Below are 21,545 nucleotides of genomic sequence, written 5' to 3'. Positions count from 1 at the left end.
TCTCTGGCAGGGCGAATGCGGAACAGGAAAGGGCTCTCCTGTTGCGTCGTGCCGCCCACGCCATTCTGAACTAAACTAAAAAAATGTTTTCGATTTAAAGCTTTCGTGACTGCAGGGATTCATCTTCTTGGTTCTTTCGGTAAAGTCACATAGAAGGGAAGTAATAAAATGTAAAAAATTAAAAAATTAATAAATAAATACAACATAATAAAATAATTCTCACGACGTTTCGGCTACAACGCAAGCAGCCGTCTTCAGGTGAAGAATGAAACACCGCCAAGCTTTGAGCGTATATATAAGCTGGGTTGGAGGTGGAAGAAGAGCGCCTTGACAAAAGAATTTGCATATCAATAGGAATTTAGCATATTTATGGGAAATGCATAGGAGGTGGGCGGGGGGGTTTCAAAGTCATATTATGCCCGTGCATTATGCAGGATTAGCAAAACATTTTTACCAGGCAAGGCCCACTGAGCCATACGGCTCTTTTTCAGGAGTGACCTGGCCACCAACGATAGCTCAGCGAAGTGGCATTATCACGTGTCGGGTGGTGGAGGGTTACGACACATTTATAAATAACGCGATCTAACCCAAAAACCTTTATTATGAGACAAATTACTCTTGACGCATGTTTCTAAACGTGGAGGGAAAACTCGGAGGACTCAGAGAAAAATCGACGCCACCACGGGGAGCACGTGCCAACTCCAAATATGCAGCAGCAGGCGTCAGGGTCTGGACCGAACCCGCGACCTCCTGCATACCAGGCGAGGTAGTTAACATCTCCTAGCCACCGTTGCGTTTGTTGTTCACGACGCTTCGTGCAAGGTCCCGAGTCGACGGCGTAGAGACCCTCCACGCGCGGGTTGTCTGGTCGCGCGCACGCAGAGCCGTTTTGTTGATCCGCTGCTGGATGACGGCCTCGCCACGCCGTTGCGAGGCCGTGAGAATGTTTGAGCAGGTTTCTGCGCGCACACAGATCGGCGCGCGCGCGCGGGTGGGGACGATTTGGTGAAGGCGGAGAGCATAGACGTTTTTAAATTGGTAGGAACCTCCTGGTTACACCAGCCCACAGGGGATTATTGTGTCAGTCCGTTGTGCAGGGAGGGGCTGGGTAGGGAGGGTGGGTGGGAAGGGGCTGGGTGGGGAGGGTGGGGAGGGGCTGGTGGGGAGGGTGAGGAGGGGCTGGGTGGGGAGGGTGGTGCTGGGTGGGGGGTGGGGCTGGGTGGGGAGGGGCTGGTCACCCCGTGGTGCCCTTATAAAACTCAACGTTTAACCTGCTCACGCCGGCTTGTGCCCGCCCTCACGGTCGGACATATTTGCGGAATACACCACGCCGCCGTTGACCCTGCAGGCCATTGACCGAGCAACCCAACGTTCCTACCAACTCCCTCCGCAGGAATGCGTTTATTCAGGTCCGTTGGCCCATCAACCCTCCTAGCAACGTTTCCTGCCCAAGCTCGCTTGCTATTCTGAACAGTGAGAATGATGTCATTGACCTGAATGTTTTCTAATCCACGTGTTCCACTTTCCGTCTCTCTGTGCAATGACAATCATGCAATATCCATGCACACCTTGAAGATTTTGGTCCGTATTGTTCGGTCGTGACCAAGTTTCTTAACCATATGTTCATGATTATTATTCACTACTCGCTGAAGGCCTTCGTCATATGCCGTATCACGGGGAATATTTTGACTATACTTCACCGCACTTTTCATTGTGGGCCATTTGTTTAAAATAAAAGTACATGTATAATGTTAACAATATAACGTGATGTTTTATTATATTATGCAATTATTAATATATCAAATTAAATTATTACGCTTACGATTCGTGCATTAAAAATAGTGTGTAATTTATGTTCAACTGCTATCTTGGGCTTATAGAGAGTCGGAACAATACAGACGATATGGCAAGGCCCCACCGCTTTCTCGCTCCACATTTAGAATCAACGTCGCGCGTTTAGAATATTTGGCTGCTATAAATTTCCACATCATAAGCCACTTGGTTGAGCCTATAATTTGTGGCCACGTCGCGTTTTAAAAACGAGCTATTACAGCTCAGTGGGCGTTACCTGGTTAAATAAAAAATGGTTTAGTCTTAGCTTGTTTTGAGTGTCTTCTCGAATGCTTTACGCGCGCTTTAATTATACCCGTGGTCGTTTGTTCTGCCTCTTGTCTTGCAGTGACCATCTTCAGACAGATAATAATTCCATCGGTGTTCGTTGGCGAGACAGCGGGTCTTCTCCTGAAGACCTACTACTCGTACAGCGATAAGTGCGTCCTACCAACAACAACAAAAACCCCCTTCATTGCCCTTCCGTCGGTTTACGCACCGTTCGCGTAACGCGTCTCGACGGTCAGAATCGCCGTCGCGAGAAACGCGCCGCCGCCTGCTGCGTGCGTGGGACCTACTTATTGCGCTGCGTGGCACCGCAGGGCACGCGACAGGATGTCGGTGGTGGCTCTGTAATGTCCACTTCCACGGGCTGTTCTTTCACGCCATAGGGGTTGCACTGCTCTGCGAGCGATCCGCACGGATTCGGCGTCACGTGACGTGACGGCGCTAGCGATCGGGATCAGCTTGGGGTGAAGAAAAAGACTAAATAAACGTTTAAAGGTTTGAATGGATTACGTTAGATTGTGCTGCGGTTGGGGTAGGTTCTCGACTGACACGACAAGTCGGTTGAGTGAGGTGAGGGACTTGGCTGTACGTGTGTCTTGGTGTGACATGGTGACCCCGTGATGTCACAAAGGGTTCAGAGGTCATTCCGGTTAAATATGTGCCCCGTACAATCTGTCTGACAAGTTACCCCTCCTGAATGAATCGCAACCACGCTGTGTGGATGCTTTAGACCATCGAAGAGCGATGTCATCTCGGGACACGTGGTAGAAATATCTGTCAATGCAAGTTCCTCTTGTACGTATGTTGAATGTACGTATGTTGTATGTTGGATGTACGTAGCCAACCGTGCTGTTAGGAGGTGCGGGGGAAATTACACAAAAGGCAGCTGTAAAGAATTGAGTTTGTCAATCTAGATGATTTAAAAGTGCATCGTAGCTCCAGTGGCTTCCTAGTATCGGATGGAAGAGCGTTCCAGACGGCCGCAGAAGCGCACCTGAAAGCCCCCCCCCTCCCATGACCGAGGCGCGTTTGCATGTTGCCGTGCGCTTTGCGCAGCTAATGCCGCACGTGAAAGTCCTGGGTCAGAAAGACAACAACAACAACAACGGTTCCCTCGCCCCTTGTTTAAAGAGTCCCCGACGAGAGTTTTCTCAAGCCACCCCCCCCCCCTCGGGTTCGCCGTGAGCTCACCGGGGAGAACCTCCGGTGCGGCCGCGTCTTTAGCGGCGAGCGGCAGCAAGCGCAACCGCCGCGCGGCGGCGCGTTGTCGTTATTCCCAGGAAAGCGCCGAGCGTCGTCGGCCGACGGGAAACCACCCAAGGCTACTCACTCCCATTGTACTCCCCGCGGGTCACCCCGTTGTTTGTCGTGGTTCAGCGATAGTTTTTAAGCCCGTGCGTGTGTTTTTTTTGGGGGATTTAATAATGAAATAACGCTCGCTTGCAAGCGTCCGGGCGGGAGAGAGCGGAAATAACTCGCGGCGAGTCGGCTTTCCTAACGGACACGGGTGACCGTGCGTCCGGAAGGGACCCCGATTTAAAACATTTCTGCAATCGGCGTTTCCATCGTAAATGTATATATGCCTACGGTGACTGGGCCTTAAGTCAAAATTTAACCGCCTCTATGGGGGGAGGGTTTATGGGTACAAACTCGGCAATCACTGGAAGGACGTTATCCACCCGTTCAAGTCATGACTGGCTGTTATGTTCACTTTCTATCTACGTGACTTTACCGAAAGAACCAAGTAATATTATTATTATTTCACCAGGTAAAGCCCACTGAGACTAGGACGGACAAAGTTTAGTTTATTGAACTTAATTTGGAGCTTTCGTGACTGCAGGAATTACTCTTTGGTTTAGTTTATTGATCGGCTAACGTAAAGTCTCGGCTAAATCGCCTTGTCCACAATGTTGTCCTGTTGTATATACAGGGTGCTTCAACAAATGTTAACAACTAACATGCCACTATCGTTTTTAATGGGAAAAGAACGGATAATGCACTGTAACATGGTCACAAATGTAATGTTTAATAGCTACAAAAAGTCAAAGAGCCTCCACTTGTCCGCCATCATTGTCAACGCACGCCTGGAACCCTCTCCATGTGGTCTACAGAGCCCGGCACATTTGCTGTGGTATTGTCGAAAATTATCAGAAGTTTCGATTTAAAGCTTTCGTGACTGCAGGGATTCATCTTCTTGGTTCTTTCGGTAAAGTCACGTAGAAGGGAAGTAATAAAATAATAAAAATAAAACATAATAAAATAATTCTCACGACGTTTCGGCCACAACGCAAGCAGCCGTCCTCAGGTGAAGGCGGGCCCCGCGCTAAATGCTTTCAATCTATCAATTCCGGTTCAGTGATTCTGCACTTGCTCTATTACTATAGTACTATACCACCTTAAACTTTTATGAACGGCTGGGTGTTTAAGGTTTAGCGATTTGTCATATTTTCTGGCTGCATAGCAAATGGAGAAATACAATTACTTTACTATGCAAGTTAAAAATGTGTGTTTTAATATTTATGTTTTTATTTATATAGGGCCCCTTTATAATAACATCGTGCTACAGGCCCCGCACTAGCTTAATCCGGCACTGAACGTGGCGAGTTATTTTTGGAAATGCGTTTTGTTGTGCATCCCCCCCACCACACCCCCGACCCCACCAACTTCAGCCGATTGGTGTTTGCTCGCTTAATTGTTATTTGTTTTGAGTGAAATTACATCTGCACCACCGATGTGTCACCTGCCGGGTAAGGTCGGGCTGTGTGTGTGCGCGCGCGCAATGGTGGCCCAGTCTGACACAGCTGGAGGATCGTAGAAAATGGGGGAGGGAAGGGGACGGTATCCTTGCCTCACTCTGACGAGGACTTGCGAATAGCTGCGGCAGGCCACACGTTAATCCCATTCCCACGGTGGCTAGGAGATGTTGACTACCTCGCCTGGTATGCAGGAGGTCGTGGGTTCGATCCCGACCCTGACGCCTGCTGTATATTTGGAGTTTGCGTGTCTCTCTCTCTCATCATCATCACGGTCGCCTGGTATGCAGGAGGTCGTGGGTTCGATCCCGACCCTGACGCCTGCTGCTGTATATTTGGAGTTTTCGTGTTCTCGCTGTGGTCGCGTGGATTTTTCTCCTCCGGTTTTTCTCACCACATTTTTGAAACATGCGTTTTTTGAGTATTTGGCTGCTGTCAATTTCCACATGATGATAAGCCACTTCGTTGAGCTATCATTTGTGGCCAGGTCACTTCTGAAAAGAGCTACATAGCTCAGTGGGCCTTACCTGGTAAAATACAAAATAGTTTGAACTTCTTTCGCACCGTACGTAGCCAACCATGCTAATCGGAGGTGCGGGGGAAGGACAACAAACTAAACACAGAAAGCAGCTCTAAGGAAACGAGTTTTCAATCTGGATGATTTAAAACTCCAGTGGCTTCCTAATATCGGAAGAGCGTTCCAGACGCCCGCAGAAGCGCACCCAAAAGCGCCCTTGAACGTCTTTGCTCCACGGCTCGCCAAAAGCCGCCGCCGCTGCAAGGATGACCGGAGGTTCGCGCGACGACGGCGTACGCTCCCTGACGACATCGGCGAGGTTCCCGCGGTTCGTCTGCGGCAAGCGCTCTGCGCTGCGTGGAACGAGCGCGACCTCGTAACGCGTTCGTTCGGCGACCGAAAATTTAGCCCGACGCGCCGCGGTTGCTCGTGCTTGCGAACGTCGTCCATCCGTCCGCCGCGAGGCCCCCCCCCCCCGTTGAACTCGGCCCGCGTGCTGTACCCCCCCCCCCTCCTCTCCGTCCGTCCGACCCTGGCAGTGCCGTCGTATTCCTGGGAGCCAAGGACCCCTTCTCGCTGGAGTACCTCTTCATCCCGTTCCTCGTCATCGTCGGCCTGTGCCTCGTGATCCTGCTCGTGTTCGGGGTACGTGGCGTGCCGGCGCGTGGCCCCCCGACTCGCAACGTTTGTTCTAGATTTGAAGCTTTCATGACTGCGAGGATTCATGCGCTTAGGTTTTTTTGGTAAAGTCACGTAGGTAAAAAATAAAATTAAAAGTTAATAATGGAAATAAAATAAAATAATAAATCATTATTAACTTTTTTTTTTATTTTGCACAACGTTTGCTCACCTGGGTGGGGGGAGGGGGTTGGAGGGGGGCTGGAAGTTGTCGATAGTTTAATGTTAATGCGCCATGTTATTGAGCGGATACTGCTGTGTGTTATCTTGGTGTGGTCTGGGACTGTTGTGCTTTTTCTGCCTCGCCCAGTATTGATCAATCGGAAATATATATATTATGAATTATTATTTGAAGCTCATATTTAGTCACTTGCTTACCTTTTTCTCTATTTTTGCCACTCCTATCGTGGTTTTATTTTGTACGTATTGCTTGCTGTCGTAAAACTGCTGACACCCCCCCCCCCCGTCCATACTGGGACACCTTTGAAACAGAGCTTCATAGCTCATCGGATTTCCTCCTCTTGCAGTCGCGATGAAGATTCTGATTCTGGTCGTCACGAGCTGCCCCCCTCTCTCCCCGACCCCCGCGCGTTGTCCCTGCCCCCCCCCCCCCCCTCAGGTGGCGCGTTGCGTTCGTGAGCGCCGGCGAGCCCGCAGGAACCGGCTGAGCAAGAGGCAGCTCAAGAAGATCCCCATGCACCGCTTCGAGAAAGGTCACTCGCACCGCCCCGCCCCTCCTCACCCTGCCCCTCCTCCTCACCCCGCCCCTCCTCACCCGGCCCCTTCTCACCCCGCCCCTCCTCACCCGGCCCCTCACCACCCCGCCCCTACTCACCCCGCCCCTACTCACCCCATCCCTCCTCACTCCGCCCCTCACCACCCGCCCTTCCTCACCCTGCCCCTCCTCACCCGCCCCTCCTCACCCCGCCCCTCCTCACCCCGCCCCTCCTCACCCCGCCCCTCACCACCCGCCCTTCCTCACCCTGCCCCTCCTCACCCACCCCTCCTCACCCCGCCCCTCCTCACCCTGCCCCTCCTCACCCCGCCCCTCCTCACCCCAAGAAAGAGCTATATAGGTCAGCGGGCCTTACCTGGTAAAGTAAAAAAAAGAGCTTTAAATAGTTCGTCTAAGGATTATTGTAAACCTAACAAACAAGGTGTGTGTAACAGCCATTAACGAAACGCACGTGATAAACAATACTAAAAAAAACAGTGCAAACACAATATGAGAGCAAGAGGGTGCCAGAGAGAAAGTTAGGTACAGATGCAAGGTGGAAAAAATATTCCCCTCTGAGTGCGACAAAGATGCTTGCAGTGCCCGGATAAATATGTTTCGCGGACCATTTTGCTAGTGGTAGGCCTCTAATGCGGCCACTGGCCGTATGAATTGAAGCCTGGCCTGTAGGCCGTAGGTTCTCAATCCTGTGCTTTGTTGTTGTTGTTGTGTCAAGCGGACGGCTTTGTCACGTATGTGGATGTACGTATATATGTTTGAACTTTTTTCGCGCCATACGTAGCCAACCGTACTAATCGGCGGTGCTCAAGAGCTGTGAATGGCCAGCGTGTTTTCTACGGTTTGTTTACTTTACCCCCCTCCCTTCCCTCCGAATACGTTCAGCTTGTACCACCAGCATCATGTCATGAAACAAGAAAAAAATTCCACTCGCAGCTGTAGCAGCTGGCAGTGTACCACCCTGTGTCATGGAATTACCTCTGAAACAACTTCAGTTATCAGAGCAGGGACACGTGATCGGCTCGATTTTTTTTTTTACCGTTGCTTACATTCACGATCATGTAATAACAGTCTGTCGGGGGTGGGGCAGCTCATGCATGCGATTGTGTGTGTGTTTGTGCGCATTTGTGCGCACGCTTGTGTGAGCGCAAGTGCTCGAGTGTGGATTGTATCAATTTGTAACATTTGCAAAGGGCATTCCATCCAGCAACACTCGCCACGTTCGTACACAGTCGGTCCTGTTCGTCTTATTCAGCCGAGCCTGTCCAGGAACCCTCGCCCTCACTTGTAATGTTTCTTGGCGCGCGGTACGCATTCACCGCAGATCGTTCATTTGGCCAAGTCACGGCAAACAGTGACTCACTGTTGCAGAGAACACTGCCCCCGTGACCTTTCGTATCGGCAACACGACCAGACAGTGATGCTCGCGCGTTTCACCGACGCCTCCTCCCGTCTGCGCGCCATCTCCCGATCGTCGATGTCGGTATCGTTCGGCACGCCACTCAAGTTGCGCGGTAAATAGCGGGAGGCCTCGTCTGAGGGATGGATCCCAGGAAGAAGCCTGCGACTCGTCACTTGACAGGGCGAACCTTCCCCTCGGGGAGACGTTAGCCAGGGCAAACCGGGGGCGGCACCGGGTTCGCGCGGCCAAAAATCGCCCGCGCGTCACCCGCTCGGCACGCGGTTTGCCCCCGCCGTTTGGCAACGTGTTTCTGTCTGCGTGCCACGAGTTCCTCCTACGCCGGAACAAAAAAAAAGTGCTCCGTAAGTGTTTCGGCCAAACAGCCTCCTGGACGACACCCTCCGAGCACAGGCCCGAGAATCGCGCGGAGCCTTCTCTCGCCGGCCGTCTGGAACGCTCTTCCTTCCGATATCAGGATGCCACCAGAGCTACGCACTTTGAAATCCTCTCGGTTGAAAACTAATTTCTTTAGAACTGCTTTTTTTGTTTTTAGTTTGTTGTCGTTCCTCCCGCACCTCCGATGAGCACGGTTGGCTGCGATAAGTGCGGATGAAGTATGGCCAAATCTCCTGGAGTTCGCCCGATTTAAGAAAAAATCTCAGAAGCTAAGCGGGTTTGAGCCTGGAGAGTGCTGTGATGGGCGGTCACCATGGAGATGAGGGTGCCAAGCCGCTGCACGGCTATTTTGTGGGCGGAAAGGGGAATTGCGCAGCATTATGGGGCGCCACGGTGGCTAGGAGATGTTAACTACCTCGCCTGGTGGACAGGAGGTCGTGGGCTCGATCCCGACTCTGACGCCTGCTACTGTATATTTGGAGTTTGCGTGTCTCTCTCTCTCTTCATCATCACAGTGGCTAGGAGATGTTAACTCCCTCGCCTGGTATGCAGGAGGCCGTGGGTTCGATCCCGACTCTGACGCCTGCTGTATTTTTGGAGTTTGCGTGTCTCTCTCTCTCATCATCATCACGGTGGCTATGAGATGTTAACTCCCTCGCCTGGTATGCAGGATGCCGTGTGTTCTATCCCGACTCTGACGCCTGTTGTATATTTCGAGTTTGCGTGGCTCTCTCATCATCATCCTCACCGTCACCAACCGGCATTGGCCCAGCGTCGTGACGACCGAGCATCATGGGCTGCTGCTGAGTTGTTTACAGCAGAGGGCAGTGCAGTGAAATGCATTGTGCGGCTACGCCTCGATTTACGGAAGGGGGATGATGCGTTATCGATATAAAATGCCACGCGTAATACGATTACATTTTTTCAGCGTAAATCGGCTTTTCCCATTTTAACTTAACGTAAAAAATCATTCGGGGTGTGCGTTTTGGACGGTCATTCCACCTCAGCTCCTAACCTGAAAATATAATGCACCTAAATCACCTTTTCACCATGAAGGGCGGTCTCCGACTCTTATTGTCCGCTGCGTCTCTCTGGCTACGCGATCCGCGTGCCATGAAGAAGGGCCTATGCCCGGAACGTCGCCTACATCGTATATTTTTCTCCATGACGACCACAGTATTAAATTTTGATTTAAAGCTTTCGTGACTGCAGGGATTCATATTCTTGGTTCTTTCGGTAAAGTCACCTGATGATGATTGCTTGTGTTGCAGTCGAAACGTCGTGAGAATTTTATTGTTCTTTATTTGCATATTTATTTATTTATTTTATTGTTTCCCTTCTACGTGACTTTACCGAAAGAACCAAGAATATGGACCACAGTATTACTGACGGACGCGTTGACGTTTTGTCTATGCGTGCTGTTTATTTTAAAATGCGCGTATTATTAATGTCAGGGGTTGGATTGGTGGCGCACTGCGTGATTCACCCAGAACGCCGAGTTTGATCACCGGCCACGGCTAACTAATATCAGTGGCAAGTGATGTATTCCCCCTGCTTCACCAAGCTGCATATAGACTCGTGTGACCTTCACCACGTGGGGAGGTCTTCATCTAGCAGGGGATTGACCTTTAGAACTGCTCTTTGTGTTTTAGTTTATTGTCCTTCCATCGCACCTCCGATTTGCACGTATGGCTACGCACGGTGCGAAAGAAGTTCAGCGTACATACATAGACTCACACAGAGACCCATAGATTCACACAGAGACCCACAGACACTTACACAGAGACCCACAGACTCACACAGAGAACCACAGACTCACACAGAGACCCATAAACTCACACGGATACCCATAGACTCACACAGAGACCCATAGACTCACACAGAGACCCATAGACTCACACAGAGACCCATAGACTCACACGGAGACCCATAGACTCACACAGCGAACCACAGACTCACACGGAGACCCATAGAATCACACAGAGACCCATAGACTCACACAGAGACCCATAGACTCACACAGAGACCCATAAACTCACACAGAGACCCATAGACTCACACGAAGACCCATAGACTCACACAGAGACCCATAGACTCACACGGAGACCCATAGACTCACACAGAGACCCATATACTCACACAGAGACCCATACACTCACACAGAGACCCATAGATTTACACAGACACCCATAGACACTTACACAGAGACCCACAGACTCACACGAAGACCCATAGACTCACACGGAGATCCATAGACTCACACGGAGACCCATAGACTCACACAGAGACCCATAGACTCACACAGAGACCCATAGACTCACACGGAGACCCTCAGACACTTACACAGAGACCACAGACTCACACAGAGACCCACAGACTCACACAGAGACCCATAGTTTGTTCTTCCCCCGCACCTCCGATTAGCATGGTTGGCTACATACGGTGCGAAATAAGTTCAATGTATGTTGCCGACATAAAGATACCCCCAAATATTAGCCTCTTAAGACCGTTAAAATTGGGCGCTGTTTGCCTTTGATCGTTCATTGCAGCACTAAGTGCTCGGTTTAGGGTTAATCTAATCCAGGCGGGCTTCAGATACAATTTGCCACTGGTGTTGATCTTTAATGTGGTTGGTAATCAAATCCGGGGTGAGTCTGGGTCACGGGGATTGCAGTGCACTCCGCTGTATAACCATAAGGCCACTGCTGCTGCTGCCGAATACCAAGGCAAAGATCCCCCGCATAGCCCCAACAGACTTTTGGGACAAGTGCTACAGCTGTAAAGCCATCGCGTGGCGGATGCTGTTCGCGAGTACCCACGAAGCTTCGGCACGGCACATGAGGGGGTGGTGTGGCCAGCACCGTGACCCCGACCGCCTTTGTCTCCCCAGTCAAGATACCACTCGCCACTAACATTGACCATTGCCGGGAATCGAACTCAAGTTGTCGGGTTCGTGACGCGGCTTGCGGCCACTGCACCACCGCTCGCCGCTCGCCCACATGCAGTGCGCACGTACACGGGTAGATTCGGATAATCGCCACTGACGTCGGTTAGCCACGGCTGGGAATTCGAACTCCTCTGCTCGCTGGATTCATAGCGCCGTGCTCTAACCGCAACGCTACCGTCCTACGCACGCGCATGCGCGCGGCTCGTAATTGCGCTCACGCGTATACACATTTGCGCGCTCACGCGGATGCATTTGCGCGTGTGTGAGCGCGCGCGCGCGCACAGTGCTGCGCGTAAGAAGCCAGAGGCTTAATGGCACATTCCTCCGTCGACACACGATCACATCTGATGCGAGGCGGCCTGGAGACGCCCGCCGCCAACAGCCGCCAGCCCTGCAAAGCAGAGACGCGCCAGACGGCCACGCCGCCGTGTCGTCCGGCCTGCGCGCGCACTGTACGGGTCGCGGCCGGGGAACGGGGAGCTCATCTCTCGTGATCCACCACCTCCCCCCACCCCCCCCACGCGCTCCGACTCTCCGTCGCGGCCACTGTCGTCGCGCGTTAACGTACGACTGTTTCATCTTCTTGGTTATTTCGGTAAAGTCACGTAGAATGGAAACAATAAAAAATAATAAAATAAAACATAATAAAATAATTCTCACGACGTTTCGGCCACAACGCAAGCAGCCGTCATCAGGTGACAGTCCTGGTCTTCACCTGATGACGGCTGTTTCCATTCTACGTGACTTTACTGAAAGAACCAAGAAGATGAATCCCTGCAGTCACGAAAGCTTTAAATCGAAGTACGACTCTGTGTCGATCCGCTGCTGGATTGGGGGGCGGCGCTGGATGAGTTTGTGCCGGAGGGCAGGAAGGGAGCGTAGAAGTATCCCTGTGCTCCAGTGGAGTTTGTTGGCCCCCGCCGCACCCACCACGCACCTCTCGTTAGCACGGTTGGCTACGTACGGTGCGAAAGAAGTTGGACATAATGCTGTGCTGCACACATACTACACTATACACTACATTACTATACACTACACTATTATACTACACTACTATACACTACACTACTATACACTACACTACTATATACTACACTACTATACACTACACTACTATACACTACACTACTATACACTACACTACTATACACTACACTACTATACACTACACTACTATACACTACACTACTATACACTACACTACTATACACTACACTACTATACACTACACTATACACTACACTACTATACACTACACTATACAGCTACATTACTATACACTATACTACTGTATACTACACTACATTACTATACACTATACTACTGTATACTACACTACATTACTATACACTACACTACATTGAAAACTAATTTCTTTCACTGCTTTTCGTGTTTAGTGTTGTTGTCCTTCCCCCCGCACCTGCGACTCGCACGGTTGGCTACGTACGGTGCGAAAGAAGTTCAGCGAACGTACATTTTGCTACGCTGCCCACTGCTGCTGCTCATCCCGCGTTGCTCCGTGACACGTGACATCCCGCTGTGCATATGGTGGTGGTGATGGTGGTGGTCACCCATCCAGTCGCCATCCCAGGTCCGAAACTGCTTAGCTTCCGACAATCTGATGAGATGGGGTGCATTCCGGGCGATTTGGCCGTAGGCCAGGTTACAGTATGCGTGTGTGTATTTTTATATCCTTGGTTCTTTTGGTAAAGTCACGTAGGTAGAAAATAAAATAAAAGTAACAGATAATAAAATAAATATTAAATAATCTATTGAAAATAATAAAAGTAAAAAACCCACGACGTTTCGATCGCAACACAAACGGTCTTCATCGGGCGGAGAGAAAGGAGAGGGAAGCCTCCAAATGCAATCTTAATTTTGGAGCTTTCGTGACTGCAGGAATTATTCTTTGGAGCTTTCGGTAAAGTCACGTGTAAAGATAAAATAATAAATTCAATAATAGGCCTCGTCACAGAGACGATCTTTCTCTTTGTGCCGATACGTGTTCTCTCTCTGTGTATCTTCGTGATATCTGTCTGCTTATATGTCTGTCTATAGTTTTCTGGTTAGATTTTTGTTGCTATTTCTTTTATACCTGATGATGATTGCTTGTGTTGCAATCGAAACGTCGTAGTATGCTATTATTGAATTTATTATTTTATCTTTATACGTGACTTTACCGAAAGAACCAAAGAATGCCTCCAAATGCAACTGCTTATAAGGGCTTTTATATGTTTGCATTGTTAACGCAGCGCAAAGGTCATCGAGTCTCGGGCGAGACTCTTCGTCTGGATTGCCCTGCGTTGGTCGGTTGTTGTTTTTTTGTCGTCCATTGCCATTAAATGAGCGTTTTGCATGTGTGTGTGGGGGGGAGGAAACCTGATTCTTTTGTTTAAGGAAACATCTACGCGGATGTACATTTCGAACTACGAGGATGTTAGGGGTTGCCGCCACGATATGGGCGGCTGTGGTAACGCTTGTTCCCCGCACGCAGCAAGAAGCAACTGGGTTCGAATCCTGAGTCGGGTGCCTTGCTGTTTGGAGTTTGTGTGTTCTCACCGCCTTGTTCTGCGTGGATTTCCTGCAGTGCATCCGGTTTCCTCCCATAGCCGTCCCATAGCGAAGAGCAGCTGGCATTGGCCAAACATCCCAATTGCTGAAAACTTACCTGGCGCAGTACTCATTTTGGATTACACCGTGTTGCAAGCACTTAGCCGGGATCCTCCTGCAAAGGAGTCATGAGGCTCGGCGAAGCTTTGCTGGGTTAACGATGAGACGGTGATAACAGAACTCGGGGACTGGTTTCAGAAACCGGGAGCGATTATTGTCTTGTAGGGGTATGGCCTTAAAAAAATATTTTTGTTGGAAGCACATTAAACAGGAGGGTGGTGAGCGATGCTAGGATTCGGTTTGGGCCGTCTTTGTGTCGCTTGAGGCATGCTCAGACAGAGCACTCTGCTACTGTCACTCACCCTCAGGTATGTGGCATGGGTTGGTAAGAAGAAGAAAAAAAAAACATCTACGTGACTTTACCGAAAGACCCAAAGAATAGGGAAAAAAAAGGTACTGTACACGACTCGAATGAGAGACCTGGTGGCACGGGGGTGAGAGCAGCAAGGCCGGCTCCGTTGCGTTCCTGGGTTCGAATCCAGGTTTGGGGTCCACCCGTGATCAGAACAGATTCTCGCGCTGAGAGTTGATGGACTAATCTTGCCTGGTCGCCAATGACTGCTACCTGAAAGAGAACAAAACAAAACAACCAATGTCGCTCTTAATTTGGCTAAATTCCAGCTCGGAGAAATGTAAAACTGTGTATCTGCTTTTGTTGTCAAAAGACCGACAACGCTGAAATCCCCTGTAGCACGACGGGTGTGAAAGTGCTGCCTCCTCCCGCGTTCGACCAAAGGGTCACTGGAATGGATCTCACGCAGCTATCTCTGTCATATCCACTTCTATGGCTCGTTATTGTATTTTTTTAAAACACCGTGTGGCCTGTAACTCTTAGTCACGGCTTGGCTCGGGCTTGGCTCTGGCCCAGGTGAGCCGGCTCAAAGCCGCCACGGCGTTTAACCTGAGCCAGCTCTTGATCGTGGTCCCTGCCGTGGTCAGGATTTCCACGGAGCCGATTCCGAGCCAGGCCACGGCTGAGCTGCTCGCTCGAGCCGTCTGTGAGAGTTGCTGAGCTGGCTCAAGCCTGAGCTGGCTCAAGCCTGAGCTGGCTCAAGCCTGAGCTGGCTCAAGCCTGAGCTGGCTCAAGCCTGAGCTGGCTCAAGCCTGAGCTGGCTCAAGCCTGAGCTGAGGCAGAGGCAGAAGCCGAAAGCTGCGACCTGAGACGATGGCCACGGGTTGGGGGTGGGGGGGTCAACACTGCCGTGTGAGAGAGACGCAAGTGGATTCGCTTGGCTCGTGACATGACACCCGGCAGCACACGGGGAGGAATAATACAGTTAGGGAAAAAGACCAACAAATATTATAAATCCGGAGGCCACCGGTTCGATTTCCTGATTTTTGTACAACGAGGAGCAGGAATCTTAAGTCCCGCTGCCCGCCCCTCCGTTCTCAAGGGAGCTCTCTCAGATGCTCCTCGTGAGAGGGCGTTTGGCATATGCTTCCACATGGGGCCACGTGGCTTGGAAGAGATTGGAGTACGCAAACTTTTACCCCCCCGCCCCGCCCCACCACCACATGCAGCGGGCCGACCGACTTAACCGTGGTGTACCCAAATATAATAAACTAAACTATTTTTATTTTACCAGGCAAGACCCACTGAGCTACATGGTTCTTTTACAGAAGCGACCTGGCTCCAGTTGATAGCTCAACGAAGCGGTGGCTTATCATGCGGAAATATACAGCAGCCAAATACTTTCAACGCGTGATGTCGATTCTAAATGTGGGGGGGGGAAACCGAAGGACCTGGAGAAAAATTCGCACGACCACGGGGAGAGAGAACACGCAAACTCCGAATATACAGCAAGCAGGCGTCAGGGTCTGTATCGAACCCGTGACCTCCTGCATACCAGGCGAGGTATTTGACATCTCGCCACCGCAGAGTTGGGGAGGATTTGAAAAAGTGTGCCCCATTGTTTCAACTGCCTCCGGTGACTTACTGAATTGCGGGTCAAGCGTGATATAACCGTTAACGCCACACGGCGGTGTAAGGCCCGTAGTCCATTGTGCGGCCAGGACTTGGGCACAATTCTTCAAGAGTAAAATGACGTGCGCGATTCATTATTAATCCAATGCATTGGGGGAGTGGGGGGGGGGCTGGCTTGGCTTATTCGTAAGGAGATTTCACAAAAGAAGGAATCGTTGATTTTCTCCGGGAAGTCTGCTGGGATACCGAGGCCGGGCAAGCGACCGGCAATGGAGCCGAATCTGGGATGAGTGCCAGCTTGCGGCGTGTGACTCGCGCTGATGAAAACATGCTCGCTTCCTCACGCATGAAACAATAATACAAAGAAAAAAACAGTTGGCCAAACATCCCAAGTGAGCAAAAAACCATCACGAGGAACGAGTTTATATTTCGGCCTGTCTTAGTTAAACAAAGATGTTTAAACGTTTCCAAAGATAGATTGAATTTTATTGCGATCAGTTAATTCATAAAAAAAAATGTAATCTGACAGTCGTGAGGCTGTGCGTGGGCCTGTCGTGGGTTTTACAGAGTGGGGAGATGTTCATTACCTCGCCTGGCATGCAGGAGGTTGTGGGTTTGATCCCGACCCTGACGCTGTATATTTTGAGTTTTTTCGTACTCCCCGTGGTCGTGTTGATTTTTCTCCGTGTCCTCCGGGTTTTCCCTCCACATTCAGAAACATGCGTTTTAAAGTATTTGCTCCTGTCAATGTCCACGTGATAATGCCAATTCGTTGAGCAGCTCTTATTCTTTGTTCGACGTGACGAGAGCAAAACTTTTGTAGGTGATATGATTGTTAGCTTTGCGTGCAGGCAGCCGCCGGATTGAAGCGCGTGGAGTTTTTCAAATTGCAACGTTTCGATGGCCAAGTTGACGAAAGGGTGATGCCAAAATCTTTTGAGACCCAAACCAGAGCCGTAAGTTCCACCTCGCAAATATGCCAAAGGCGTTTTTCACCAGTCAACGCCGCGTTGGCTTCCGTCCCGCAAAACCAAATGCTTCCGAAACACTAAATTTTGTTTCCAATTAGATATTTTTTTTTAAATGCATTTTAGTGCCGAGAACAGCATTGAATATTGGCGTTCCTCCCCCCCCCCAACTCAACGCGTTCGCGGCAGAGACACCAATGAGCTCCGTTGGCCCAGAGACTTGTTTAGGCTCGCTGGGTGAGAAAAAAAAATTGTGCTGCGGGCTTCAAACGGTTTTTATGGGGGACTCTACAAGGAGGAATGCTACCCCACACCTCCTCGCCTGGGGGGCAGAGTGTGCACCCAGCGCCATCTTCACAGTCCACTCCACTTCACTGGATCCAAACTTCGCCAAAGCTTTGAGTTGTTCGTTTGGGTGGGTTGCAGGGTGGTTGGTGGTGGCATGGAGGGGCGGGCGGGCGGGTGGGAGTGGTTTAACATTCTTGATAATCGCATTGCATGAAAAAAAATCCCAATGCCAATTTTTTTTGGTCCATCGCTTTATGAACTGGTTAGCGTTTTTGTGGCTGTTTGTGACCTCCCATCAATCTGAATTCCATTGCCGTCCCACGGTGAACGTTGGTGGAGAGTTTAGTCCGAACCGGTCCCTGGGCTCCCTCGCCGTCAGCTTACCCGCACTGATCGGCGTAAACGCTATAAACGCAGGAGGCCGATAAACAAATGATAAACAAATGTAACGGTGTTTTTTATAAACAAATGATCCACTTTGCAACAAGTGCCGTGAGGTCCGGTCAAGCAAGCGCCGTGACTGACACGTCATGGTAAGCCCTCGATCCAGTAGCAGACTGACAAATGCCTTTAAGTTTATATATACAGTATATGTGTTTTATGTGTGTGTAAATATATGTCATGTGGGGAGCGGTAGCGTAGTGGTTATTGCACCGACCCGGGTTCGATTCCCACTCACGGTCAACACCGGTGACGATTATCTGACCTCGTCCTTGGCCTCCACTAGGTCGACTCGGCCTCAAATGAGTACCTGGTGCGGTGCGTAAACATCGCTACTGGGCAGACGAAGTTGGCCGGGCGTGGTGCTGGCCACCCACCCCCTCGTGTGACGTGCCGGCCTTCGTAGCCGTTCCTCGCTAACAGCACTTGCCCCAACAGTCTGTTGAGGCTACACGGGGGATCTTTGTGTATATATGTAATGGTTTTTGAACCCTCTGCAGCAGTGTGGTCTGCATCATCACTGGGGAAATAAAGCCCGGCGGATGTTTCCTGGTGTCTCACCAAACTACCACTTCATCAGAGTCCTTATACTGGAGGAATCGGATGACCTACAAAGCTCTTTTTCGCAGATGTCCAGTCGGGGCGATTCAAAAAGTGACAACAACAATAAACTGCAGAGGTGCAAAGTATATGAACGATAATGAAATCGCTAAAAATAAATAAATCATGCGCCGTGTGCCGGACCGAACAGGTTATCGCTAGCAGCACTTTAACCGGCAATTTTATAAGCTTAACCGGGAGGAGTTTTAGCCTTCAGCTTTTTTTGTTCAAGTGAGTTTTGGGGGGGGGGGGTGGTTGTTGGCGTTACCGACAGGAACTCTCACCTGCGGGGGTTTTATTCATTCCGTACTTTCCACTTGGCGTGCAAAGGAATGCGTTGACAACCGCACGAAGATTCCTTTCAAAATTGAAGCCCACACCACCCCCCACCACCCCCCACCACCTCCCAACACCCCCCACCACCCCCCACCACCCCCATCGCTGTCGGGGGAACTTTTTCGTCGCCGTGTGCAATTTCCCTCCCAGGTTTCTTTCCCGTCGAAGCGTCTGTTTCGGATCCTCTCGCTCGTGGACGGGGGGGCCGGGTGGGCGATATCACTGAGCTATCTTTTGAGACCACCTTCAAAGTGACCTCTGGTCCAAAAACGGCAGGAGACGGTCGCGACATTTTTTGTTTGTTTTGCTCACGTGCCCGCTACGAAGGGAAATGTTTCCCGTCGAGTGACGGTCAAACCGATGCCTGCTCTTTCGGAGCTGGGAGTTTTAATCAGTCTCAATTTTTTTTGTATTTTATCTAAAAACGTGCGGTCGCTGTGGACTGGCCCGAGACCGTCAACTCGATGCGCTTGAGAAGCCGGTTGTCATCACACACCGTTGCCTGGATTCGAACCTAGGTTCTCGGTGGTCCCAGGCACGGCACTCCGGTCTGACCTCTGAGCCATCCAGCCACCCCTTTCTTGCACCGTTTTGCGAGCACCCACCTAACAATAATAAAGATTATCATTGTTTCGCACGCCGCTCCTGAATCAGAATCAGAATGTCTATTTATACTGGAGGAATCCGATGAACCATGAAGCTCTTTTTAAATCCTTTATATTAAGTTCGCTTGCTTGCTTGCTTGCTTACGACCGTGCAAATCTTTCGGTCGTTTTTTAACCCACTTCCCGTGATCCAATCGAGCTGACATTTTGCACACCGACTCGTTGTGCGTGACAATGCATTTTCGTTTAAATTTTTTTTCAAAATTTTACACTTTTTAGGTAAAATTTTTTTATATTTAATTACCAATTGCTTAATGGTGGCAGGCAATCATCTGACCCATCGGTGGCAGCCATCTCAAGCCAGAGGACGAGAGGACTCTAGCCGCCCATTTCAAAGACCAATGTGGGCTGGGTTGTGGCCCATTGAACACGCATATAAAGGATTTATAGTGAAAAACTTTGTTTTTACGGGTTAATTGTTTCACAGACTTCCAGCGACAGGGGAGATCGTCTCAGATTCCTTCGCCATCGCGGGGATTGTCTCGCGAGACGACCGGCGTGTCGCGTCTCTCTCTCGAGGGCGACTAAATGCGGTGGCCAGGAGATGTTAACTCCCTGCCTGGCACGCAGGAGGACGTGGGTTCGATCCCTGGTCCCTGACGCCTGCTGCTGTATATTTGGAGTATGTGTCTCTCTCCTTCATCATCACCACGGTGGCTATGAGATGTTAACTCCCTTGCCTGCACGCAGGAGGACGTGGGTTCGATCCCTGGACCCTGACGCCTGCTGCTGTATATTTAGAGTCTGTGTCTCTCTCCTTCATTATCACCACGTTGGCCAGGAGATGTTAACTCCCTGCCTGGCACGCAGGAGGACGTGGGTTCGATCCCTGGACCCTGACGCCTGCTGCTGTATATTTGTAGTCTGTGTCCTCTCTCATCATCACCACGTTGGCCAGGAGATGTTAACTCCCTGCCTGACACGCAGGAGGACGTGGGTTCGATCCCTGGACCCTGACGCCTGCTGCTGTATATTTGGAGTCTGTGTCTCTCTCCTTCATCATCACCACGGTGGCCAGGAGATGTTAACTCCTTGCTTGGCACGCAGGAGGTCGTCGGATCGATTCCTAGACCCTGACGCCTGCTGTATATTTGGAGTCTGTGTCTCTCTCTCATCATCACCACGGTGGCCAGGAGATGTTAACTCCCTGCCTGGCACGCAGGAGGACGTGGGTTTAATCCCGACCCTGACGCCTGCTGCTGTATATTTGGAGTTTGCGTGTCTCTCTCTCTCTCCCCGTGGTGGCGTGGATTTTTCTCCGGGTCCTCCGGGTGTTTCCCTCCACATTTAGAAAGAACATCACATGTTTGGAGTCTTTGGCTACTGCTATCAATTTCCAGGTGATGTGATGATAAGCCACTTCGTTGAGCGAGCATTTGTGGTCGCTTCTGAAAAAGAGCTACATAGCTCAGTGGGCCTTACCTGGTCGAATGAAAAATAAAGTTTAATAGTTTAGTTTAAAATGCCACCCATGGCTTGGAGCCTGAGCCGCTTAAGTGCCAAACGCTTCCAAACTCTGCCTGACGGAGCGTTGCGCAAGCAGCGCTGGTGTGGCCGGCGCGGCTAACGCGACTAACGCGACTAACGCGGGTAACGCGGGTAACGCGGCTGACGCGGGTAATGCGGGTAACGTGTGCGCCGTACCGTGGGTTTTTTGGTTGTTGCTTCAGAGCCGCATCAAGGCTATAATCGCGATGGAATTCGGGGGGGTAGTAGTTTTGTTTTGTTTTGCAGCGACGGGAGACTCAGGGCCTCATTCGTTGTCGTCTCCCATCATCATCATCATCATCGCCGCCATCGTCGCCTTGTGGCTCGCGTCGTAGCCGTCCCCATTCTCTATCTACCGCTGGTTAAAGCCGTTTGTAATTTTGTTTGACCTGTCGCTGACCCCCGCCCCGTGTCGCTGGAGTTGGTTTGACCGCGGGCAAATGGCCTGATTTCTGTGCTCCATCCTTCTGCGTTCCTCCAAAGAAAGGCACAAAGTGGTGGTGGCTAAATTCAATATCCTGATTAAACAAGGAAGAAAAATCATGGATATGCATGCATTCTGTATCGTATATATCATTAGTATTAATGGTGGCGATCATGGCGAGCCCATTACAGACGGAC

General features: G+C 50.6%; 1 protein-coding gene across 1 annotated transcript in view; it reads left to right on the top strand.

Moving 5' to 3' along the window:
* Nucleotides 1-21,545, top strand: part of LOC144735713 (E3 ubiquitin-protein ligase RNF13-like) — a 71,899-nt gene that overhangs the window by 20,645 nt on the left and 29,709 nt on the right. The window contains exons 5-7 of the mRNA XM_078618215.1: nucleotides 2,180-2,270; nucleotides 5,928-6,033; nucleotides 6,686-6,779. Coding sequence (XP_078474341.1) covers nucleotides 2,180-2,270; nucleotides 5,928-6,033; nucleotides 6,686-6,779 — 291 coding nt within the window. The remainder of the gene's footprint in view (nucleotides 1-2,179; nucleotides 2,271-5,927; nucleotides 6,034-6,685; nucleotides 6,780-21,545) is intronic.

The sequence above is a fragment of the Lampetra planeri genome, chromosome 56 (assembly GCF_965212315.1).
Source record: "Lampetra planeri chromosome 56, kcLamPlan1.2.h2, whole genome shotgun sequence".
In the NCBI taxonomy this organism is placed as follows: Eukaryota; Metazoa; Chordata; class Hyperoartia; order Petromyzontiformes; family Petromyzontidae; genus Lampetra; species Lampetra planeri.
The sequence above is the reverse complement of the archived record's forward strand: the minus strand, read 5'-3'. Positions and strand labels throughout refer to the sequence as shown.